We start from the raw sequence: 25,481 nt of genomic DNA, 5'->3' as shown, positions 1-25,481 counted from the left end.
CCATGACGGTCAGTGTGGAGCAGAGGAGATGTGACTCACGCCCTGAAGAGATCACTTCAAATGAAAATAAGCCACATTCTCACATCTATTTCTAACCCCGGCCCATTCATTATTCAACGAGCCACGCGAATGGGCAAATTAAAATTTCAACACATTGGAAGTGACCTCTATTGGCAAATGACTTGAAGATTGTAATTGGACTTCTTCATGGAGTCTGCGCGAAATCGGTGCCACTCAGACTTCATCTTTTTTTTTTTTTTGCACGTAGCTTTTCATGCATGTGTGCTGGCAGAGCTGTTTTTAGGACAACGTCAATCCTAAAAACGCACCGTCAGGCATCACGTCAATATTTCAGGGATTTAAGAAAAAATCGTATTAGTTCCCACTACAAAACATTGGTTGTCTCACACAAAAGCAACACGTTTCTGCTCCTTTGTCTCAAACTGACAGGGGTGTCTCTTTGGATGGCTGAGGTTCACACCTTCAAAACTAACTTCTTTTTTTTTCACCGTGCCGTCTCGGGGTCAATCTGCAACGCAAAGAAAAGGTTCTCGGGGGTCTCGGCGCTGATGTATGGTCTGAACATTGTATGTGTCGAGAGGTCAGGGGTCACAAGAAGGGCCGTGGACCGATGATTGGTCAGAGTCGGCCGTGTCCCTTAGTTGAACCCTTCATTGTTTGGATGTAGCAGGTAGTGACCAACACTCACACTCTGGTGCACCGAGGCTGGCTGAGGTCGCCTTGTAATGGCGAGGGAAAACAATCCGATGCGCTTGACAATTAAGCCTTACGTCTGGGGGTGTCAAAAGTCAAGCTTGCGACAAAAAACACCCCGTGATTCCCGAGGTTTTTTAATTACAGTCGAGCACGTTCAGGAAAACTCACCGTAGGAGGTGTCTCTAAATATACGATTTTTCGCAACACCATCGTAAGCATTTTCATTCTATTAGAAGAGTTATAAAAAAGCAGTGCACCGTCGTTGCAATGTGACGAACAACAAAATATTTTTTAAACAAATATTTTCTAACATTTATCACAATTAATAAATGGAATTATTAAAATATTTTAAATATTTTAATAATTCCATTACTACAATTTATAAATGGAATTATTAAAATATTTTAAACAAATATTTTAATAATTCCATTTATTAAAATATTTTAAACAAATATGTTAATAATTACAATTATTTACAATTAATAATTGCAATTCTTAAAATATTTTTAAACAAAATATTTTAAACAAAATATTTTAAACAAAATATTTTAAGAATTGCAATTATTAATTGTAATAAATGTAAATAAAACGAACATAAAACACACCCAAAAATCAAATCAAAATAAAAACAAAGAAAACCCAGCGTCTTCGACGTTGACACATTTTTTTTTTGGCGGCGACATGTTGCGCCTCAATCCTCCATTTTGAAGAACCATTCAAATAAGCCATCCCGGATCTTACAAGTGGACATTTATTTCACAAGGACATCATATTCAGTCGACAGTCTAAGCCTACACAGCACAGGGGTCACTAGTGAGACGGCACAAACACGCATGTATATTCACAGTTTACACAACATGAGATACACGAGCACGAATCCAAATTCGATTGAAGGATTTGAAGAGCTCACTACGTGAAACTAACAAAACCGGGAGGGAAAAAAAGTCTCTACCTGCAGAAATGCATTCCTCGTTGTGCCTCCATTCATAATTCGTCTATATATGTACATTACAACATGGGCATGTCACCTGGACTATACATTCAGAACTCGAACACGCATACCGTGACTACAATGGAAACTCGTAAAAAAATGTTTTTTTTTCAAATCATAACATTCAAGTATATTAGAATCCTCCGCGTGGGGGAAAAAAACAACAAATAAAAATTAACCATCCAAAAAAGGAAATGATTCAAGCTTTTACCTCACCGTTTGGCCATTTCTAACTGAAATAAAAGACTATTTTTTTAAATCCACGTGACTGTGCATTATCCTTCATTCGTAAAAAAATAAAAATACAAAAAGAAAATACACGAACCCTTCAGTCGCCGTTGTGGGATTTGAAAATGCATTTGAAGCTCAAGTGAAGACGCGAAAGACGACCGCAGAGTGGAAGGTGGTGGTGGGGGGGGGGGGGGTGAGGGGGGGGACAAAGGGGCAAATAACACCAAAATATTCACTCGGTCCTTCGAATTTTCCTCTTGTGTTCTTTGCCATCTCAGTCTGGTTCGGGGGGTTTTATTGAGCACGGGCCGGGGCAGGAGGGGGGTGAGGGGGGGCTGTGCACTATAGACCCACGGTGCACGGCGTGGGGACGAGTTGCTGGCCTGTTTTCATCTGGGCCCCGGAAGACGACGACGATGAAGAGGCCGAATTGGAGCGAATCTTCGTATTGGGGAGCTTGTGCTCCTTCTTCCACTTCATGCGGCGGTTCTGAAACCAGATCTTCACCTGGCGTTCGGACAGGCACATGGTGTGCGCGATCTCCACCCGCCTGCGCCGCGTCAGGTAGCGGTTGAAGTGGAATTCCTTCTCCAGCTCCAGAGCCTGCTGGCGGGTATAGGCAGTGCGGGACCTCTTGGGCACTCCTCCGGCGTAACTGGCATTGACTGGGGTGGAGGTCGAAGGGAGGAGGAACGGGGGTGAGGGGGTGGGGGTGGGGGTCGCAAACAGGCAGGTGTTAACACACAATTCCTAAAGATTATCCCCAGAAAGCAAGAACGCACCCTTCCAGTTGCGCTGAGCGCATTTGCTTTCCACTTTTTTTTTTACGCACGCACAAGCATCCGGGGACAGCTGACGCTTAAGAAAGATTAACTAAACAGCGGGGTTGGATATTACGCGTTGGCTCCATTCCAGCGGAGGAGGCAGTTTGGGTTTAAAAAGCAACAAAGGCGCATGAGCCCCGACAGACGAACACAAGCGATAAAATTTACGAGGGTCTTTAATTACCGACCCCGCCGCTCCAGAGTCGTAAATTGCAGCTGCAAAGTGGCTGCCTGCTTCCAAAAGCCTTCAGTGGTTCCTCCACCCCTTCCGCGTGTGTGTGTTTGAACCGCGATGACAACTCACCGGTGCTAACGTGGACTTTTTTCATCCAGGGATAGACCACCGGCTCTTTGCCCTTCACCGCGCCGGGGTAGACCTCGCCGGCGAGGCTGCAGTCCTTAATGGCCCCCGCTCCGCCGTCCGGGGCTGAAGCGAGATTCTGAGCAAGCGTCGGGGGCTGCGCCGCCGAGTGGTGGCCGTCGCTGAAATCGTCCAGTCCGCCGGCGGGGACGTTGGCGTAGTCGTAGCCCGGTTCCGTGTAGTTGGATCTGGGGTAGGATGGCTCTTCGTGATGGGGGAAGCCCGTGTCTTTTGGCCGCTCGTAGTAGTCCCCCGGGTTGGGGATGTATCCGCCTTGCTGGTATTCGTCGCATGGAGGAAAGGACGGCTCGATATAGTTGGAGTTTATCAAGTAGGAACTCATGGTCATTAATTTGTGAAGTGCAACAATACTAATTTTTATCGCGCTGTCGTTTTTCTGATCTCCACAAAACCCTCCTACTCGCTGTCAAATGTACAAAGTTGTGTGGTCACGTGAGCGCGCCCACCAATCAGAGCGGCTCCTGCGGGCATCATGTAAACAGGAACCAATGGAAAGCATGGCACTGGCACCAGCGGAACCTCTCCGGACTGCCTTACGTAGCCCTTTTTCCTCGTTTAATCTCATTAGATCAAAGCAAAACCAATCAAGATTCTTGTTTACCGCACGGCGTCAAACTTATGTGGGCGAGGCTTCATGTGGACCAAAAAAAAAAGAGGAGAAACTACAAAGTTATAGTCGAAAATATTCTCGTTTGAACGCAGATTTTGTGACATGTTGGTTGTGTGGACTTGCAAAATGATCGCTCGACTTAAAAAAATAAACAATTGAGTGTCAAAAGAAAGATTTTGACACGATCACCACCAAAGCGTTCACGGACAATGACTTGCAGAGACGAGCTCGCCTTGGACCACGCCGGTTTAAAAAAAAATACACAAAACGATCCCATGCACGCAAACAAATCCCTTTCATTTTGCCTCCTCAAAGCCGCACAAAAAACCGTCAACCAACGCCGACGTGCATCCGATGATTCCGATAACCTTTCGATATCTCTCAGCTCATCAACAAACACGATTTTAAGCGTGGATGCCGACGCTCCTCCAAATTTGTTACACTCACTATGGCTCGATGCATTTCCGAAATGCTCACCGGCGAGAAACGTTTGCGGACATGCAACACGAGTGCCTGCAAAACAAAGCGCTGGGGATGGTGTGCGTGCTCGCTGTCAAAGCACCGAAGGACAAGCATTGGGAAATGCGCGATATACGTTAAGGACACAAACTGTGCAAAAATACAAACATGTTGTGTCTTTAAGGTGGAAGTGAATTTCTCAATGCTGCCCCTCAATGTAAATCTCATATATTATATATGTATATATATATATATTTTTTTTAAACATGTCAGCAGAAATCTACAATATCCAATCAACGCTGCAAAACGTTGTATCAACACATCAAGCTTCATGCTGTGTAAATATCAAACATAAGAGGGGATACATATCACCAACTCGAGGAACAGCACTGAGCATGTCATAATCACAATAACAACAGTCATAATAATCATATTTAGAGGATTCTGAATGTGCATGCCTTCGAGGTAAATGTAATTACCAGTTTATATCGTAATTGTATTTCATGCATTTTTGCCAGAATTATTTTTAAAAAATATTATGTTGCTCATATAGTCAAATGTGCAGGAACCCCCCCCCCCCCAACATTGTTTTGTTAAGTTAAAAAGTTTCTGACCTTGCTGCCGACCACCAGAGATCAGACCACGCTGCCGGCTGCCCATCGTGGAGGCGAGACAATCTCCCCCGAGATGCTCCAACTTCTCACCGGGACACCCGGTCGCCGTCAACAAGGCCTCTGCGCGCACAAACAAGGAGCTCAAACTTGAGGGAAAAACATTCCAAACGCGTTTCCTTTCTCCCCAATCTTCCCCGTTTCCCTCCCGAGTCCCCCACCTTTTCTGTCTTCACCCCCCCCACCTCCCAAACCGAGATAACTTGTGCCTGACCCCGAACTGACACAGTTTCCATTTTGTTTCTGATTAATCTTGCCCATTGACAGTCTTTGTTAAACAACAAGTCGTGCCCCCTTCTTCCAAAGGGGCGACATTTTCATATCGGTTAGACGCGCTGACCCGCTCTTCACCCTGGACTTGGACTTCTGGCCAACTGTGGATTTTTTTTTAAAAAAAATTAAGGGGACCTCTTTTCAAAAATTCTCCAGGCCGACAAATATGAGCTTCTGCAATAGAATTTGAATACAAGGGAGCGAAATATTGCATATGATTATCATCAAGAACATGTCAACATCATCTGAGCAATAAGAGCTCAGGTGAAATTTACGACCGGATTCTACAGAGGTCCCGTTTAAATCTGTGCCGGGACAGCTGAGCTATTAGACCTTTACTGTAAATTATCTTGCGAGTGAAATAATGCTCCGACGGGTCGTTGTACTTGTTGCTGATCGCCATCCTGTAGAATCACTTTAAAAAAAAAACACACACACACATTTTCAGTCTATCCGAGCACGTTTATCAGAGGCCTGCAAGATGAACGCCAATTCATCTCTCCAAAGTGCATTTCGAAATTAGCATCTCGAGTGAAAATGAAATGCAAAAAAAAAAGTGTATTCATTTTTGCCCAGCATGCAGTTGACAAGCTTGCGTAGCGCGCGAAGTTATACGGCGAGCCATCGACCGTGATGTCGCACCTCGGAGAACATAAACCGCCAAGCGAAGGTCTGCCGAGGCGAGATACATCAACGTGACACTTGACTGTAAATTTAGATTATGACTGAAGTGCCGTGGCGATAGTGACAAATTGCAGGTGGCTCACGCAAGGTCTCTTGTCCATACATAATAATAACGAATAGCCTCCGCGCATTCGGTGTGAGTGTCGACGATTCTGATCGTGGGGCAAGAAAGGGGGAAAAAAACGTCTATCATAAATTGATAGAAAATATTTGCAAATGTGGGCAAAAATAAATGATGATGATTGTCAGAAAACCAAAACAAGATGCAGACGGAGCGTTGTGGGACACGCACAAATGCAAAATATGAGCTTAGGTACACCGTCGTGTTTAAACGTATTATCTGAAATGCCAAAGTTTGACTTGTAAGGTCCTTAACTTATTTTTTTTAATGAAATAAATTTGTTTTTTTTTAATCTCGTACGTTCCTGGTGTTTCATTGCGAACACGAGTCATTAAAAACATTCAAGAATCTCTACTTTTCATATATTCCACGATTATTGATTCGATTCCATATGCGAGCTCCTCGGATGGTTTATGTGGCTTGGATTAGATTCAACTTTTTAAATGTTCAAGTATTTTTAATTTGAAATCATTTCGGATCTATTTTACATTACTTACTTTAATATTCAATTGTACAATTTACATGTAGTTTTTTTTAATTGTCCATAAACTGGATGATTTATTCCGGATATTACCCGTACTTCCTAAAAAGCCCGAAACACCCAATTACGGAATAAAATTCTGTATTTTAAAACAGTCTTTGTGACCCCCAACCAAAAAAAAAAACATCTGTGCCATTGGTGCGCCCCTAAAAGCTTTCTATTCAACGCCATCAGGATACGAGAGGCTAAATGATTTTTAAGGGGGACTGGGGGCTCACTTTGGGGGGGTTGTGGACTCTGCGCAGGGCCTTCCCATTACGCCTGTGACCGGGTCGAGAATATCAATCCTGAAAATGCAAATGCAGCCCCCTCACCCCCGTCCCCAAACATATTAAATGCAATTTATTCAAAGGAAATTCACCAATCAAGCGCGATAATAAAACGCCAGCCACTCAATCTTGTTGCCAGGGACGGCTCGGGTAGGGGTTGTGGGGTGGGGGTGCCCTCTCCCCACCTCCAGAACGCGGGGTCACCGTGCATCCAGGGTTCACCTGGAGTGCACCCTGCAACATATGTAATTCAAAGCTATTCTGCCTTTTGTGTGGACGAGTCAAGATCGCTATTATGAGGCTGCAGGCATCAAGCTGATGACGGAGACTCGCTGCTCAACTTTTGACCCCAATTTTTCCTCTTCTCTCCCTCTCCTGCTATCTCGCTCTCGTCAGAGGAGGCCCATTGAGGCGCACCCCACAGTCCCCCTCCCCTCCAAAAAAAAAACATTCGAACAATCTCAACGTGAAGCCAAGACCAGCATCGATTCCATCAATTTAATGGAGAAGAAAAACCTGCACTGGTTGCGCGATGCTTCCATGGAGTGAGGAGATGAATCTCTCAAGACAAGATATGCAAATCAAAGGAGCAAAACGAGAGTTAAAGGAGCTCGAATGTTGTCTTTCAACAGCATCCAAACACCTTTTTTTTTCTTTTCGCATCCCACGTGTTTATTTAAGCGCACCACTCTTAACTGGACAAGGCCAAGGAAGCGTACTATTAAGTTGCTTCTGCTCTGCACACATTTGCAGGCTTGACAGTGAACTTGGCCTAAAGCGAGCTCTGCTGGTGGCTCGGAGAGGATGCAGATTCATCTTGGAGCTGCAGAGGCTGACCTGCACGTGAACCATACTCAGGCTGGCAGCGCGCCGCGCGATCATTTGACGTATTGGCTTGGATTTTCATTTTCGAAAAAAGCCGAGCTCGCTTTCTCTCCCCTTCTTGAGTGTATGTGCGCCTTTGTTTTATTGGCGTTGCGTTCGCGGGACAAAGCCGCGTATGTGATGGCTTCTCGAAATTGAGAAAAATATGCATTGGGAGTATGGGCAGTGATTGAATTGTTTTGATCCGATGTGGATAAATCAAGAAAAAAAATGGAAAGCATCAATCTGAGCCGTCGAGGTCATCCGGATTCGTGTTTTATCGGAAGTGGTGGAAACGCAACATTTCCAACACAACGTCGCCCAAAATTTCCCTTCGGCAGGCTCGAGAAGCTACACACGCGTTTTATGACGTCATCAGATCGGCCTGCTGGGCTAAGTCGTTTGCGACGTCGTTCAACCTGCCTGAGAGCAAATATTTTGGGGTTTGGTGGTATCGCCATGAAATTTAGGGTTCTACTTGAGAGAAATGTTTCACGCCAGTCGTTTTCGAAAGGGGGCGGATCTTAAAAAAAAACACGTCGGCCTTTTTAATTGATGTCAAGTCCAAAAAAAGGCCTTTCGGACAATGATGCTAACGGTGCACCAAAACAAGCAAGAAGGACCTCGTCTGCGTTTATTCTTTCATTGTTTGTCCTCAAAATGGACCAACAATGGCGTCTATACGTTTTCCCTTGTCACCACAAAGGGGAGAGTGACTTTTCCAAAAGGGTCTGCGGTGGGGGTCATTTGAACTTTTCAACCCCCCGAACAAAAAATGACGTGGCTTGACACAAAACCGGAATTCCTTCTCAAACGTCTCCCCGCTGCTGTTTGTTCCTGCCTCGTGTTTACTTGACACTGTTTACAGCCGGAGCTCAAATATGTGCGTAAAAAGCAACAAACTTCCACTCAAAGTCATCAGGGGGGAGAACATCCTGGATCCGCAATGGGCGCAGAAAACTTTGTGCTGGTGTCCTGTGAATCCTCCAATGTGATCAAATTTAGAGAGTGGGGAGGGGGGGGGGCACATCCTCTAAGACGACAAGTTAGTGGGTGGAAATGGACGCAGGGATAATTATCCAACATGCAAAAATGGATTATGAGTCGCACCCCAGATGGAGGGAAACAAGTTACACGGGGAAGGAAGCAATTAAATGTCCATGAGCCGGACCCAACCCTGCCTGCTTGCAACATCTGCCCCAGACCAGAATTCAGCCCAGCACCGCTGACAAATTAGCGTAATGGACTAATTGGGAAAGATCGAGGCAGAGCGCACAATAATAAGGCTATTTAACACAGGCTCGCTTGTTCTCGGGCTACCGTCCAACGTGCTCGTAGATGGGACTCACCCGATGAGGCGCTTCTCATCCCGGCCATCCTCGCATGCGACGTCCCATCCGCTCCGGTCCGGTCCACTGAGCTCAAGTGGCCGCTCTTGTCCTGGTCAAGACACTCCTCGAAGGGCTGCAAAAGGCAGAGTCAGACCAAGCCTCGTCGTCAGTGCGATTATATGTTATGTGCAATATACTGTCAACTCCCCAAAACCATAAAACTTACTTTAATGGCCACCACGTGACCGTTTATGGCCTGTGAGCCTATCTGGACGCGATCCGGATGATTTTTACGATCTAATTCATAGACAACCAACCCCCCCCCCCACCTCGTTCATTTAGCACCCAAATGTCGAAGAGCCAGAATGGGGGGGCCCTAATAAAGTTTACTGCTTGAAAAGTCGAGCTGATGCTGCGAGAGGTGGGAAAAAAAAAGATTGTTCGGCCGAATGCGCCTGGTGAAGAAGCCAAAAACCAGCAAGGTGAGTTTAAAAACAATCGAATCGTTTGTACCTGTTGATTTTCATACAAACGGGGATTTTTTTTGACCACGGGCAAAAAAAAAAAAAATCCAATCCAATCAAATAACGTGTCTGTATGGATCACCGCGCACACAATAATGCAGTTCCAGTAGAAAGTTTATTATAATTACCATGATGAACAGCAACAATGTCTTTACAGTACATTCTTGACTTCCAGTCATTTAGAAAACATTTACCAAAAAATGAAATAAAATAATAATAATTGACACCACGGGGGTTATACGCAACGCGGATTTGAAACAAAAGGCGAGCGATATTTTTTTTTTGTGTCAAGCCTTATGTCCTATAACAAATGCAACTCAAATTACAATGCGCGGCGATATGTACACACCTCAAATTTGCAGACTTTTATCGCAATATACACACACCACACAAATAAATACGAGACACATAATACACTGGAGGTACACAGAAAATTTTGAGCTAAACAAGTAGAGGCATGAGACTCGAGTGTACGTTGAAGTGCATTCGCTGGTTAATAGGTAGTATCCCCCCCCCCACCCACCCCCAACAAGAAATAATTTAAACCAACATTTATTTCATCGTTTTCTTTATATCTAGACCAAACTGTACATTGGAGATGAAGGAATTGACCATTAAATGAAAAATTATCACGTCGGCTTCTCCTGGTGGATTGAGTCGCGCGTCTCTGCACCCCCCCCCCTCACCCACCACCACAAGAGTTGATATGACATAACTTTTATTTTTGTCTCACTCGTATATCAGGGGTGATGATGAGTGGGGTGGGTATAGGTTGAGTGGGCTGGGGGGGTATAATCAAGGCCTGTAGCCCCCCGCGCCTGCAGCCATGCTCATGCTCTTCAGCTTGTTGTCCTTCTTCCACTTCATCCGACGGTTCTGGAACCAGATTTTGATTTGTCTCTCCGAGAGGCACAGGGCGTGCGCAATCTCGATCCTCCGCCTGCGGGTCAGGTAGCGGTTGAAGTGGAATTCCTTCTCCAGCTCCAGGGTCTGGTAGCGGGTGTAGGCGGTGCGGGCACGCTTGCCCTCTGGGCCGGACAAGTCTTGGGTGGCGAAGAAAGGGGGAGGAAGAGGAATAGGTAGATTAGTTGAGGTTTAATGTGCTTTTGTATCGTTTTTTTGGGGGGGGGGAGTGAATGCTAAGAAGAGCATCATGAATTTAATTTCAATATTTATAGAAAATAAATCACGGTTGCTCCCGGTGTAAAAAGAAAATGGCATTACAGCTAAAAAGTGTGCATCACTTAAATTCGTCTGCGCTTAAGTAGCGTTATAAACTTGTAATGCGATTTTTTTTTTGCAAACCAATTGAGGCATAAGTGGGCACATACCCTCGCGTGAGCATAAAAATAATACTGTAGATCTACTATGGGAACATCAACCAAGTTAAACTTGAATCGACGCAGTTTTCAAGTGTGACTTTTGGGGGTAGACCGTCAGAAGAATGATAAGATGCTCCTGAACAAAGTAGGACTTGCGTCGAAAGACTCTCGGAATAAAGTAATAATCATACACATGGCTTTCCCCTGGCTCGATAAAACCTCAAGAGAAAAAAATGCAGTTTACCGTGACTTATGTGCAGTTTCCTCATCCACGGATATATTTGAGGCTGGGCCGGTTCGCTGGCATTCTGCGGCGTGCCGGGCGCACTCCCCGTGGGCTTTTCCTCGTCCAGAGGGGGCACTTTGGGCGCACAGTCCCGAGCGTGCAGGAGAGGAGCGGACCCGCCGGATCCCGAGCACGGACCGGGCAGTGAGTTTTTCGCGGCTCGGTGCTGGGTGCGAGACTCGCTGACCTGCGTGGAGCCGGCGGCCACCGAGGACGAGCACGGGATCGGGTCAGCCGCGGGGGACAGAGCCGAGTTGGCGGAGCTGCCGGCGACCGACTGCGTGTACCTGAGCGGTTCCGCCGAAGGGGTCGCGGCCGCCGAGTGGCTCGGGGAGAAGGCGGTCGTCCGCTCGCTGGCCACAAAGTGTCCGGTGGGGGGCCGACCGACGGTCAGGTCCATTCCGTTGTAGCCATAGCCGTACCTGCCCGAGTGCATGGCGCCGGAGTCTCTGTATTGCTCGTCGGCCGAACTCTGCTCTCCATAATTATGTAACTGGAAGTCCGCGCCATTGGGATAGCGACCGCAGAATGAGTTCACAAAATAGGAGCTCATTTGTTGACAATTCCCCCCCGCTCGCTGCGTATCGCTGCTGTTTCGAATGCCTTTTATTGTTGTTATTGCAAGAGGAGGAAAAGCATCAAGCGGGGCGCGCTTGATTTGTGGCTCTTATGCTTTAGCGCGTCCTATAGCAGCCTTGCACAATTTATGATGAATTATGGAAATGAGCGGGCCGTGGACTTGATTCTCTCTTACGTAGGCACCCAAATATGGGGTACGGCGGAGTATCACGTGCTTTTGTTGACCAGTCGTAAATCCTGCTCGGTGACCTCCGGAGGTAAACTCGCGCGGGGTGGGGGGCGGATGAGGAGGGACTCGCTGGCTCAGGGGCCAACTTTGCGTTGTCGTGGTGCGCCATCGTCTGGCGCAACTGTTGCATTGACTCTTGCGGCGGGGTCATCCGGAGGTTAACGAGCATTGCGGCAAAAGACGCGGACGCGCCGCTTGGAAACAATACCGGCGCAGGAGGCGTGCTGGGAGTGCGATCTCTGCAGCCCGAGGCTATGAGGCACACAGATCACATGCAAAACCGAGACCAGGAATGAAACTTGGACATTTAATAGACGAAAAGCGCATATGTATATTTTGCACTCGTCAATATGACTGGAAAACCTTTCCGCGAGTCGTTTATGGGGGCACTAATGAATTAATGTTTGAGGGCATGGGAGGGGGGGGGGGGGTGTGCAAAATTCAAACACACCAAATATGCAATTTGGGACACGTGGAACACACTTTCGTGTAATTGGATATGTATTCCACATTCGTAAAAAATACATTTAAGGCGGGTTTAACCTACTGTGATTATTGTTTATGATGGAAAACGCAAAACATCCCCGTGTGCGTCCGAATAAAGCGTAGAACGGCCATTTGGATCGTTTGCCCCAAAACACATGTTGGAAAAATATCAAATACGTATTGCATATAATTATGCTAAATCGTGTGTGTGTGTGTGTATAATACATACATATATATATATATATATATATATATATATATATATATATATATATATATATATATATATACATACATACATACTATATTTACATACTGTATATACATACACACAGACACACACTTGAAACTATTTTGTTTTCATTTTGTGGAGAGAAAAATAAAACACTAAGTGGTAAATATTGAATACGAGGAAAAAAACACATGTGCATAAGACCATTTGGATAGAATTGTTCCCGAACTGAACCTTCTCGTCTTCGGTTTAGTATTTGGGTTTTTGTGACTTAGTGAAGATCGTCTTGCAAAAAAAATGTCAAAGACAGTGAGGAGACTTTAGAAACAGTTAATACAATTTAAAACAGTTCAGAAAAAAGTGCGGAAGAAAAAAAATACTCAATTGACGTGCTACGGTTTTTCGGCTTTAGCTCTTTGCGACACTTCATGCGAACATTTCGGCCTCTTATGACTCAGGAGACAAATATGGCGCCATTTGTCCTGCATGTGTTGAAGTAAAAAGACGTAAAATGATTAGTATTTTATCTTTGCATTTTTTTCAATCATTACCTTTCGGGCTACAACATCTAAAAGCATCCACATCTGTTCATATGCGTTCAGTTATCCGCCTAATAATTCTCACAATGTCGGAACCGCGTGCAACAGAGGAATATAACGCCGACAGAAAGCGTCCAAGCAGGGAGCCAAATAAAAAGCACGGCAGCAACTCCGTGTGGTCACATGCAGACTTGTGGAATTTTTATGGCACCCCTTGCCTCTTCGTGAGCTTGTGAAGTGGCTTTAGGGTTCATGCTTCCTCACCCCCGAGCCGCTATTTATCTTGCAGGAGCGCAGGAGATCTATAGCGACTAAAACTGGACACATTATGTACCCTGCCGATCTTCAATAATGTAAAGTAGATCCCACCTAAAATATATTATAGGAGATGTTGATTCGTCCGTGCGTGAAGGACACTAAAAGGGTGTGTGCATGTGCTTCCTCCAACAGCTGATTTATGACGGGCCAATGGCAACAAAGTTCCCACGAAACCATTTTCCCCCCAAGTCGAGACAAGGACACACCCAGGAGCTAAAAGTCCCCCCCTACCCCTCCAAAAAAAAGAAGGCAGGAGTGGTGGTCATGAAGGGGTGATGCAATAATACGGCGGCAGTGCACTCTGCAGGCTCTTGCACACACAAACACACGTTGCAAAAAAATATATTTTTTTAAAAAACGTGACACACAAATGCAGAAAATTACAGAACGTGTCCAGTTTCGACGGTTATTTCTAAAAACGTTTTGATTCACAGTAATTAAAACCTGACTTAAAACTACACGTTGAAATGATATGACATTTACACCTGGTTTTTTTTTTTGTTTATACATATTTTACATTTTAATATAGCAAATTACATCTACGTTTGCTGTAGGCAAAGGAACGAATAAGATAGTCGGCGTTGTCTGGTCAAATATGCTTTTTTGTACAATCCGATTTATTCAGTATTACATCATTTAATAACTCTGTACTCGTATGTACTGTATGTGATAAATATATATTTTGTTGCAGCGTCTTTTTTGGCGACGAGTAACTCCAAGCACTCGAGAAATTCCTTGTTTAACAAACATTCTGATATGAGTCAACAGTCAGGCATGTCGTAGTTCTTAAACCATCTGGGCTGTATGCAGTAAAAAAAAAGGAAAAAAACTCCACTGGGAACGCGCACGCGCACTCCCGCAGAGTCGCAAACTTCAAACAGATATTTTCTCTCCCATAGAGGTCAACGTGCCAATCTTTTTCCTCGTCAGACATTTTGAGACCTGCGCTTCAACTGCGCCGCCACAAGAGGGAGACAAAACGCTCCCGTCTCCACCGCCAAGACATCCATAAACTGTGGCTGAAGCCCATCCCAGTTTAAAGTCAACATCAAATAAACGCACGCAAAGCGATGCGAAGGGCAAACGAATAGGAGAACAATCATATCGTGAGCCATGATTTTTGAATGATCAGACGGTATTGATCACCATGATAGTGACCAGCAGCAAACGCAGCATCGCGAGTAACAATATGGCTGATAATATGCGATTTACAGGCTTACGCAGAGTAAATATTTGCGCTGACTTACCTATTCTACCTATTGACTTCCATGACAGAAGACTTGACAGAGGGTCCCGCGGGGGACAAGTGACGCACCGGGGACTCCTTCCACACATCTTGCCAAAAAGCATCCAGTCACATCGGAAAGGAAGGAAGCTTCTGTGGCATCAAATCCTCCAAAATGAGAGAGAAAAAAAGACGTGAGCGGTCGAGGCATAAGAAGGGCGCCGGCGAAACCATCCGCGTGGGAGCCGGAGCCTGTTTAATGAAAGGCTGTTCTATTCCTCGATTGGAAATTATATATAAAAAGTTCATGTTCACTGCTCCTGGCCACGTGACGAGAGCCAGCCAATGGGAGCCCGATGTGGCTCGTAAAGCCGTATTGCCATGTTGTAAATTTTCATAAACAACAACGGATTTATGGCCCAGTGCTGGAGGAAGATCGGGGGTGGTGGAGAGGGAGGGGGGGGGGTAGAGGGGAGTACAAAGGAGGAGGTCAACAGCAGGCGCCATCTTAGTGAGGGAAGAGGGAACGCAGAGTTCAACAGTAAATTCTCTTTCTGGTGCAGCTTGCCTCGTCTCGCTTTTTCATAATTCACATTCCCACAAGTGAAATGTTGTCCGTGCCCTCGTACCTTTTTTTTTACAGCGACAGAATCATTGTGTACACACATATGCACACAAAAAAAAGACTAAAGTGAACATAATATAGTTACAATTACGAAGTCACCATGATGTCAACACTTTCCCAGCGTTATTGAAGTTAAAAAAAAACATTGCATTGAAAAATGATTGCATATTTTTAATATGTACCGCCACACTATATTAATGATCTAATTTGAAGACGTTTAATTGCAGGATATAACAACATCGAGTGAATAAAATATATTTGTGGTAGGGAAGGTTATCCCAAAAAAGTGTCTTAATAAAAACAAATCGATCATTTTCAGTGTATATTATATATATCAAATAATTGTTTGAATATTGTGTGTGTGTGTCCATCTTTTTCCCCCCCTCCAGGGTAAAAGTACAAGGCACAATTACGAAGGAATTACCGTGCGTGTTAGGGGAATATCGATTGGGGAGTCTCATCAGTATTTTGTGTGCGCATGTTGAGTGACTTTCGAAATGGGGATAGATATTGATATATACAGTATATATAATTCAATATATTTGTGGCAATGGAATTTACATTTTAAGTTTAAAAAATAACATTATTTTCGGACTTTCCAAAAGGAGCTCAAAATAGAATTCTCTCTAAAATGGTTTATGTAATACTTTTGCAAAAATGTACTGAATGGGGTTCGTTTTGAAGAGTTTTTTTTTTTTGTGTTGCAACGACTCTTGCCTCCACAGAGGATCCATCGACAAACATCATGACTGTGCTCCGTCGCTCTCGACCTGCTGTGACATTTCTTGGATCCCGCTGTCCTGGAATTGGATTCGCATTCGTCTTTCTCGGTGCAAAATATTCTCCATCCTTGCTTCATTGTGTCACGTAATGGAAGAACCTCTTTTCCGATTGCACGACTTGTCCTGTAAAATAAAATAAAACCAACCGTGCTGGGGGAAAAAATGCATTCAAAATCAAGCTTGGTTGTCTAATTTCACAGTTAAATGTTCCGTTTCATCCGGGTCATAATTCCATTAAATCCATCTGAAAATAAAATAAAATATTTCACAGTGCACCTGACTGATCCGCAACTGTCACTATTATTGCTTATTGACATCGACATCGAAATTAACGCGTTGGGGAATTTAAAAAAAAATCCCAGCAGTCCTTCCTCACAGTGTGCATGCCCAATTAGAAAGTATTGCGCTTCGGAGTGCAGGAGAGCGATTTACACAAAAGGTCACTTTTTTTTTTTTACAACCACAAAGGGGATAAGAGGCTGTGAGAGTAATAGGAGTGCACAGAACACCCCCCCCAGCCACCACCTCCTACCCCAACGGCAAGGTCTATTGGTGCTGAACACAGAGGCGCTGACCAAATGAATTTATGGCTGCAAAACTCATTAGTTGCGCAATAAAAGTTTTACGATTCCTCCCTTGCAACACCAGTGGCTTCACGAAATTAATTGAAACACCAATGGTTAGGCTAAGTATCCTTGTGTTGAGGGGAGAAAGAAGGGAGAGAGGAAGGGAGGGTTGTGGGGGGGGTCACACTTGGAGTCCTAGCACATACCTGCTGTTTACATCATCCAGGCTCCATCCGGTGTTGTTTATCCGGGCGGCTGGTGCAGGCTATGCCAGGGCCGGATGGGAGCAGCTGTCGGGGAGCGGCCGGCTCCGGATAAACTGGCCGGGTGGGGGTGTCGCCTTTGTGGCCGTGTCAACTGGGCTGCATTTGGGCCGAGCCTCCAGACAGGACCGGTCAAACGCAAGATCTCCAGACACACACACACACACTTCCACCCGGACTCGACTGGATCTGGAGGGTGCAAATTCCTCGGCTGTATTTGGAAACAGACAACCGATCCACGGCCGTATATTTACCAAGAAGACCGGCCACATAATAAGGAATCATATTTTCTTCCTGTCTGATTTGTTGGGCCAGAATCCTCACTGTCGTTTTTACGAGTTTGCTTGATATATGACTGCAATACGGCCTAGATTTACACCAAACACCATTTTGACCGTGCACTGAAGAACTCGGTCACGTGATTTTGGCCTGCCCGTTGTCAGCCAATCGGAGGGCAGATATGACATCCATCATGGCGCAGGCTGCACAGCGGGATGACAATTTCTCGCTCTAAAACAAGCACATCACACACACAAAAAAGCAGGCAATATTCACCCAACACTAGATTAAACATAACTTGAACACAAATTTTAAAAAGGGCATGACATTTAGGAATGGGTAAAATGTCCATTCCCAAACAAACATCCTTCGATACAATATTGCAATAAGATCAAACGGGCCTACTCGATTTATCGATCTGTACTGCATCCCAAATGTTGCTTTTTTTCGGTCTTGTCATATTTGTTGTCTTATTAAAATTTTCATTCAATTAGACATTAGTGGGGGAAATTAATTGAATGTCTTATAGTGCTGTGCTGCGTTTTTAAAAATGCTGGGTTAAAATTTAGAACAGCCAATCAAAAAAGTCAATTGGACCCAAATTTGCCTTTTGGCCCAAATTGGATTTTTTTTTTGACGCAGCACTATGCAGATGGTAAGCCGCTTTTTAACCACCCCATTCCATGGTTCTATAGAGAACCAATCATTATCTATAGCATCAAATTAGAACCAAATGGTCATTGGCTACTCAAATCTAAATAAATACACTCCCAATTTATTTATTTATAACGTAGTTTGCAAAACCTTGTAAAGTACAGCAATTAATTTTAAAGCATGTGGTTATTCTAGAATAGTAACGATTCGTTTCGGCCTGTAGTGAGCTGTACTTTAGCAACTAAAATGAACATAATTGATAAATGCATATCTTGATAGAAAGACAGCCGTCTTTTGAAAAAAAAATCTAATAGTTCTTGAAACGGGGATATGTTAAGAGGCTAATACTTTGGGGGCCGTAAGCTATCCATATTTTACCATGATCTCACTTTAGTTTATTATTATTTTTAATAATATCCGTGATCTTAAACGTAATTAGGAATACACGAGCAACTGCATGTGCCCGTGAGAGTTGAAGCAGCCCCTGACCCGGCGCGCGCTGATCCCTTCTAACTGCAGTCAACTGTTTGGCTCGTGCACGTGTAGCAACTGTTAAAAAGGTGTGAAATTGTTTGGACGGACTCTTAAAAATGTTACGAGAGTATTTTTTTTTTTTTTTTTTTGCCCACCGCCGCCGCCGACTGTGAGCAGGTCCATTAAAGCAGACCCGTTCGCTAAAGCTGTTCTAAGACCGTGTCGCCCCCTGCTGGAAGAGTAGGAGAAAGCCATGTGCACAACGTCGTTTTGTGCATAAATTCCATGATCGTATTGGAGCTAAATGTCACAATTACGGGGTTTATCAGAGTGATAATCTGGTTTTGAATGCTGAACAATTTCAGTCGGGCTGCGTCGTTCTCATACTTCATATTAGTAAACGTCTCCTGGAAGAATTTGGCATTAAAGAAATATGCCTGATCAGACTAAACACACATTAGCTTTAATATGACTTAAGTAATACTACTAAACAAGCAATAAGAAAATCATGAAATTGTCCCAGTTTGGTCCTACCCCCCCCCTTAATTAGATGCAATTTTACAGATTTTACAGGGTATGTAAACATGAGCGCAATACTGTATACAGCTCTGGAAAAATGGAGACCACTGCAAAATGAGTTCATGCCAATAAATGAGTGTGTGTGTGTGTGTGTGTGGGGGGGGGGTTCTGATAGCATTTTATTTCTACACAATCTTATCTTCCTTGTTTTATGTTTAACATAACACGCATATCGAAGAAGACCTTGGGGGGAAATAATCGCATATTAAATCGCAATGGCCCAAAAAAATTTAAATTTGATCAGGCCCCATCAACCCCCCCCCCCCAAAAAAGCTGTATATGCATTTGTTAAAACATAATTGTGCACATGCACAGGACTGCTATACTGCATGCACGTCTTTATGGCCGTCTCGACGCTGCAACGGGGTGCAGAGGGCGGAAGGTTCCCAGGTAGAAACAAAGGCAGCGTCCAAATGACCGTGAGTCGTGCATGTGCGTCCCCGTTGGGAAGAGTCCAATAAACCTGATCATTTCCGCTCGGCCTTTTGTCCAGAACCAAAGAGAAGAAAAAACAAATGGGTGCCATTCTGGAAACAGCCTAATTGTGTCTGGACGGCCATAAAGCCATTAAAAGTGGAATGCCAGACAGTATAGGAGACCGGGCGGTTTATGACGCCGTCTCTCGGCGAGGCTTTGAAGTTTGGGTCCATCTGCGTGCCCCCTAAGCGCGTCACAACACACTCGAGTCTTCGGCTTCAAAATTGGCTTCGGAGGAATCCAACATCTTCTTCGTGAGAGTTGCCGTCAGCGATCATGTGATTTGCATGTTCTGCCAAAGCTGTGCCAAAAAAAAATCTTCGTGTACAGACTTGAATCATGCCTTGGAGGAGGACGTGTTTGGTTAAAGATTCATTCACGAAGAATCCAAGTTTTTTTATCCCTGGGTGATGACGTCCTGATTTAGTCCAACAAATGCCTTGACAATTTCCCGATCAACCCCCCCAAAAAAGAAAGCCTCCATTTCCATCTGTCCAAGCCCTCGACGTCTTTTCCTTGTTTTGTGTGCGCTTCCCTCGCAGCGCTTTGCACCCCATAAAATGTTATAGCGGTAATTGTCTTTTACGGCTCTATAGAGCCATCACCATCCTCTGCCATCACGCCCTGTACTGTAGAGTCCAACGAGATATGCTCATATTTGTTTGGCTTCCAAATAAATCTCAATACCACCCCACCCCCCGCCATCTTCCCCGTTTTTTTTTTACCTCGCTGAGAATAAACGCATTTCAACGCATTGTCAACGAGACAACATTTGTGCAGATAATTTGTTTTATTTTAATAAATAAAGTACAAATTACACTGGAGAACCAAAATTCAGACGGTCGGCGGACCGAGAGGTAATCAATTAGAACCTACAGTATGTTATTTCGTCTCTCCTCACTCTACATTTTTTTTCCTTCCTGAAACAAACAAACAAAAAAAAAATCCTTAAATTCAGGCTTAGCTATAGCCAATCCAAAAAAAAATCTACAATAATTCGCCATGAGAGGAAATATAGGTTATTGTAGGTAGTTGATAAACACATAGGTAGTCAGTCATGTAACGTAACGTAGAGCTTCTCTGATAATACTTCGGAGGTTTCTGAGATGTAGCACCTATATATACACATATATAATTTTTTTTAATAACCATAACTGCCAGACTAAATTGAGTCATATAACTATAAAGAGAGAAACAACAAGAAAATCCAACACATTTTACAAACTAGCTCAGGTGACTGTGACAACACATAACTGGAAACATCCAAACACAAAACGAGCACAGAGACCAGGCCAAAGAATTCACTTTAACGAGCTAATAATGGGGACAAAATAATCAATTGAAAAGGGAAACTAACCACAAAAAAAGGGGGTGGGGGCACTGTTAAAATTGTGCAATATTAAAAAAAGGTAGTCGCTTCAAAACGGGAGCCTAACATGCTTCTATACAAGACAATCAAGTCCAATAGGTTCTCCTATATGGAACACCAAAAAACGAGCTTTTCCGGAAGCTCCAGTTAGAGCGCACGAGGAAAAAAAAAAAGCTCGCCATTGGCCTCAATGAGAATTCTCATCAGTCACTCATCTTTCGATGCGCCATCTTTGTTAAACTTCTTCATCTTCATCCGGCGGTTCTGGAACCAGATTTTAACCTGTCTCTCCGTGAGGTTCAGCAGCCTGGCAACCTCGTACCTACGGTCCCTGGTCAGGTAGGTGTTAAAGAGGAATTCTTTCTCCAGCTCCAGGATCTGGTGCTTTGTGTACGGACAGCGCTTTTTTCTCGTGGCACTCGCGTGGAGCCAGTTGGACACGGGGTTATCTGAAAGGAGTGGGGAGGGAGCAGGGAGAGGGTGGTGAGGACTCTCTCGGTGTTTCTTTTGGGGGGGGGGTGAAGGGACGAGCGGCTAAATGCACAGAAATGTATACACATGCATCACAAACGGCGAGGTGAATAAATGGCCGTCGTCGGGGGTTGCCAATTAAGAAGGACCGTTAGAACCAGGCTCGGGCGTGGGGACGAGGGTGGTGGGGGGGGGGCGCATAAGGAAATGGCATGTTAAGAATGGCATCTGATGTGACGGCGCGCCCCTCCGCGCAGCCCGACGTGACAGTAAGAACGGGGAGGGAAATAAGACGCGCGGCGCGCGGGACTTACTCGGATCCAGGTTCGGTTTCTCTTCACCCTCCCCGGTAACGTCGACTCCCCGGCCGGCGAGCGCCTCCTTCTCCCCGCCCGATTGCACCGAGCAGTTGCTGTAGTCGGAGAGCAGCAGCGCCGCGTGCGAACCGGCAGCCTCGGGTTTGATTCCGTAATGGTGCGATGCCTGTAATCCGCTCATGGGCAGGGACCCGGACATGGGTTCCAGGAGCCACGATTGGTAGCGGGCGTCTGACTCGGCCCCGACCGGGCCTTGGGGGTGCCCATAGGGGTGGTGGTGGTACACAGACGAGACGCCGCCCGGGAACTGAGCCGGGACGTGGCTCCACGACGGCCCAAACACGGCAGGTTTGGACGTGAAGGTGCACGGTCCGAGCTCGCCGTGTTCGCCGAGGGAAGGGGGGTGCTGTCTACCGTGCTGGTACCCGGGCCCGGATGGGTATCTCGGCATGGAGAGCTCCTCGCTCTCGGGGAGAATGAGAGAATCGACGTAGTAACTAGTCACCGCTCCGGATGTCGACATAGCGGCAAACTACACGTTCACACGCATCCAAGTTAGCCGGCCAGCGGAGCCATACGGCGGCGACGACAACAACAGAGGGGGTGGGGGGCGCACGCGGGCGCACACACATACGCAAGCAGTAAAGAGAGCTTCACAAAATAACAATGTGGAGAAATCAAGTAGCAACTTGGCCCCTCGCACAAACTACAGTGGGTTGTAATGTGGGAGCCACGCCGGCAGGCCATTGGATGGCGGGGGCACGTGATCATACGGGCTGAACAATAAAGCATAAATCAATCCCTCTGCTCATTAAATACGCACACGGTTCCCCAATAACAAGCGCAGTTGGTGAAAATAGGGATAAATGAATACAATCGGATTGATCATAGATTGGAGAAAATATGAATGAAACCGCGGTGACGTCAGGGGGGGAAAAAAGTCTGTCGCCGCCGTCGCGGCTGCTCCTAGTGCATGTTCAAGCCAAACGACATTTTCTAAGCTGGTTTTATGAGCTATTTTATAGGCCACGTAAGCACCCTGCTAACCAAAACAATGTTTACAAAAACTTCAAGGCATGCAGTAATGTAGTTAAAAAAAATCAGCATTTGTCGAGCGACTTTTAAATATTCTTTTTAGTTTCACGCGTCTACTAACGCGAATATCCTTCGCGTTTCTTGCTTGAACTGTCCAAAGTGGAAAATAACCACTCGGTGAATTTCTGACCTTTATTGAAAGCGTTTATTCGCACCCTCCAATTTGGATCATGTCCGCGTGCCCGTTTTGCGGCATGGGAATAAAACCTACTCATTAACTTTAATGTTAATTGGGGGTTGCCTTTAACAACATTTGCCCAAACTTACAGTTCACGACACGATCTGCACACGCGGCAAAAAACAAATAAACAAAAATAATAATGAATACCCACTGACCTCTATGTGCATAAGAGCCACCGTTTTTATTTTTTATATATTACATATAACAGGGCGCGCTTTAGCTGGCGAGAAATACAATTCGCATTTAAACATCGCATTTGTGTTTTTACTCAAACATTTATCAAAATTGTGTAGTATATATATTATCAATTGTAATTAACTGTTTCTCGTTTTTATCCCCCCCCCCCTTTCACGCTTGCTTCACACGCTCCGTTGTATTTTATTGTTGGACGAAACACATCACAAATCGGGATTAGTTTCCTAAAAGCACTTTCGCGCGTGTTAAAAAAAAAAAAACACGACTCTTAAAGTATTGCGTGAACCAAACAAAATAAAGGCGTAAATAGAATGTTTGACGTGGTGCCCCCCGAATTAAGCGAGTCAACACCCATGAAATATTTCGCAAACATGGCGTATTGCGCTCGACTTGTTTATTGTTTGCCACGCCGTTATCGCCTGCACATATTTCACCATCAACAAACAGCACCGATTCAACTTTACACTTCGATAAAACATCAAAATTCCGGCTTCGGTTTCCGTCTTTGAGAATTAAATGATACTGGGAGGTCAAGGGAGTAGCGGGGGCGGGCATACGGGCAATATATTCAAGAACGAAAGCAGCGATTTAAAAAACAAAACATATACAGGTTGCATGTGACGTCACTGGATTTCTGCGGGTATTTGTCGTAGTACTTGTCGTTTGAGAGACACGCTCGAACGAACGCAACGTTAAATGTCGACTGATACTTTGCGTTGTCACCCATCGAGTGTTGCGTATTTTATTTTTACATTTACTCACGAGAGCACCCGCAAGGCAATTTCACACAAAAGCTCCATTGTCATGAAAGAACCAGAAATGGACAAGGTGTGCATCCTATTTGGAGACTCCCACCTTATAGGTGCACAATGTTTAGCTAACAGGCATCAAACGAGGGTGGTGAGGGGGGGGGGGCAGGAAGGGGTCTGCAGAATAGACCCATCCACAAACGCCTCAGATGAGGAAAACACGCCACGATTGCAAAGGCTGTCGGGCTGTAAACTTAAATCAGGGTGTGTTTTTTTCACCAATTTTACCACGGGGGCTATTGAGATCGTTTGCTTCGGTAGATAACAGCCTGTCTGGCGGATCTAAACCTCGCCATAAAGTCCCTTCCCCTTCCTTTTGTCTGAGGCACTATTGCGCAGCGGAAGCATCCGGTCTCATTGCCCACGGAGGTCGCTGTTGGCCCATTCACCTTCCCCTTCCCCTCCACTGCAGTGGTCGTAACCGAGGCCTTGTGTCTGGCGCGTCTGCGTCACGCTACTCGTGGAAAAAAAAATAGATCCATTTTTTTTCCTCATCCAAACAACATATTCTTATGGATGCACGCTGTTTAGTTGATGTTCTTTACAATGGACGTGATGATAGTCCAACTTTGGAAAAAAAAGTTTGCAGCTGAGCAGAAGCCTTTCTTGAATGGTTCGCCTCGACGGGAGGTTCGTATCACGTTACCAACATTACTCCAGTTGTTATTTTTTTTCCTTAAATCCACGCACTCCCTCTCCATTCGCCGCCGACGTGCATAACTGGGGCAATTAAGACAGTTTCATGTTGCAGAGTTCGAAATGCACCCCAACAACATGAAACTACCTAAACCACTCGACAGTTCATCCAGGGAGGGGGAGGGGGCGGCTCGAGTCTCACACCCAAAACAACCCAAGCAAATATAAAAATCATCAAATCGCACCAAAAGCAACCGTAACCGACGAAACCCAGAATCACGCCACAATCGATGCACGCTCCACAAACGCACAAAGAAGCGCACTTACCCTTCCGTCATCCCTGTCCCGAATCCTGTTAATCCCAATTCAATTACAAAAAAAAAAAACACCCAATACTGGATCCACGGTGTAAGTACAAGAAGCACGCAGCGAGCAGGGACGCCTCTCCGTTTGAAAGGCTCTCCCACGACTGAAGCAGCTCTTAGAGGAGAGGGAGAAACCTCATATAGCAGCAAGTCATAAAACTCCACAATAGCCGCTTGCGTGCGGCTAAGACGCCTTTGAGCCTCATTTCTTAATTATTTCCGATGCTAATTGCCCAACACAATTTCCCCCCTAGTCTTACAATCAAATACAATCCAAATGAAAGATTTGGGGTGGGGGATTTCTCATGCTGAGATAAAACACACACACACATTTACAAAGGGAGCAAAAATACAAGCAATGCGCCAGAGCGATAATTTATTCAGCATGACACAATAACACAATGTCGGTATGTACACAATAGATCTACAAGTTTAAAAAAAAAAAAAAAAACATGGGCACACTCGTCCTATTATTTTATTTTTTTGGGGGTGGGAATGCCACGCAAGATTGTTGCTCCATTTGCACATTTAGCTACATGAAAGAGGCCTGCCGACGAAAGACATTTCATTCACTTGGTCACATGTGAATTGTTTGTCGTTCGTCAAGGTTGACGTGGTGATTGCAAAACGAGTCCA

General features: G+C 45.0%; 3 protein-coding genes across 3 annotated transcripts; all 3 read right to left on the bottom strand.

The window, feature by feature from the left end:
• Positions 1–1,450: 1,450 nt before the first annotated feature.
• hoxa4a (homeobox A4a) lies at positions 1,451–4,210 on the bottom strand. Its single transcript, XM_052070411.1, has 2 exons — positions 3,068–4,210; positions 1,451–2,604 (listed from the first exon to the last, which is right to left on the bottom strand). Exons 1-2 carry the CDS (start codon positions 3,471–3,473, stop codon positions 2,282–2,284), a joined length of 729 nt encoding a protein of 242 aa, XP_051926371.1. The 5' UTR covers positions 3,474–4,210; the 3' UTR covers positions 1,451–2,281.
• Positions 4,211–9,545: 5,335 nt separating this feature from the next.
• Positions 9,546–12,588, bottom strand: hoxa5a (homeobox A5a). The gene is made up of 2 exons (XM_052070408.1): positions 11,059–12,588; positions 9,546–10,535 (listed from the first exon to the last, which is right to left on the bottom strand). Exons 1-2 carry the CDS (start codon positions 11,651–11,653, stop codon positions 10,288–10,290), a joined length of 843 nt encoding a protein of 280 aa, XP_051926368.1. The 5' UTR covers positions 11,654–12,588; the 3' UTR covers positions 9,546–10,287.
• Positions 12,589–20,949: 8,361 nt separating this feature from the next.
• Positions 20,950–24,592, bottom strand: hoxa9a (homeobox A9a). Its single transcript, XM_052070409.1, has 2 exons — positions 21,562–24,592; positions 20,950–21,225 (listed from the first exon to the last, which is right to left on the bottom strand). The coding sequence occupies exons 1-2, from the start codon at positions 22,085–22,087 to the stop codon at positions 20,984–20,986; spliced, it is 768 nt and encodes a 255-aa protein (XP_051926369.1). The 5' UTR covers positions 22,088–24,592; the 3' UTR covers positions 20,950–20,983.
• Between the last annotated feature and the right edge of the window lie 889 nt (positions 24,593–25,481).

Source organism: Hippocampus zosterae, chromosome 7, assembly GCF_025434085.1.
Source record: "Hippocampus zosterae strain Florida chromosome 7, ASM2543408v3, whole genome shotgun sequence".
Taxonomy (NCBI): Eukaryota; Metazoa; Chordata; class Actinopteri; order Syngnathiformes; family Syngnathidae; genus Hippocampus; species Hippocampus zosterae.
This window is presented reverse-complemented; position numbering and strand designations above follow the sequence as displayed.

Coding starts and splice junctions, on each gene's coding strand:
- hoxa5a (XM_052070408.1), bottom strand. CDS start 11,653: ATGAGCTCCTATTTTGTGAACTCATTCTGCGGTCGCTATCCCAATGGC. Junction 10,536..11,058: donor GAAACTGCACATAAGTCACG/GTAAACTGCATT, acceptor TCGCCACCCAAG/ACTTGTCCGGCCCAGAGGGC.
- hoxa9a (XM_052070409.1), bottom strand. CDS start 22,087: ATGTCGACATCCGGAGCGGTGACTAGTTACTACGTCGATTCTCTCATT. Junction 21,226..21,561: donor GAAACCGAACCTGGATCCGA/GTAAGTCCCGCG, acceptor CACTCCTTTCAG/ATAACCCCGTGTCCAACTGG.
- hoxa4a (XM_052070411.1), bottom strand. CDS start 3,473: ATGACCATGAGTTCCTACTTGATAAACTCCAACTATATCGAGCCGTCC. Junction 2,605..3,067: donor AAAAGTCCACGTTAGCACCG/GTGAGTTGTCAT, acceptor CCTCCACCCCAG/TCAATGCCAGTTACGCCGGA.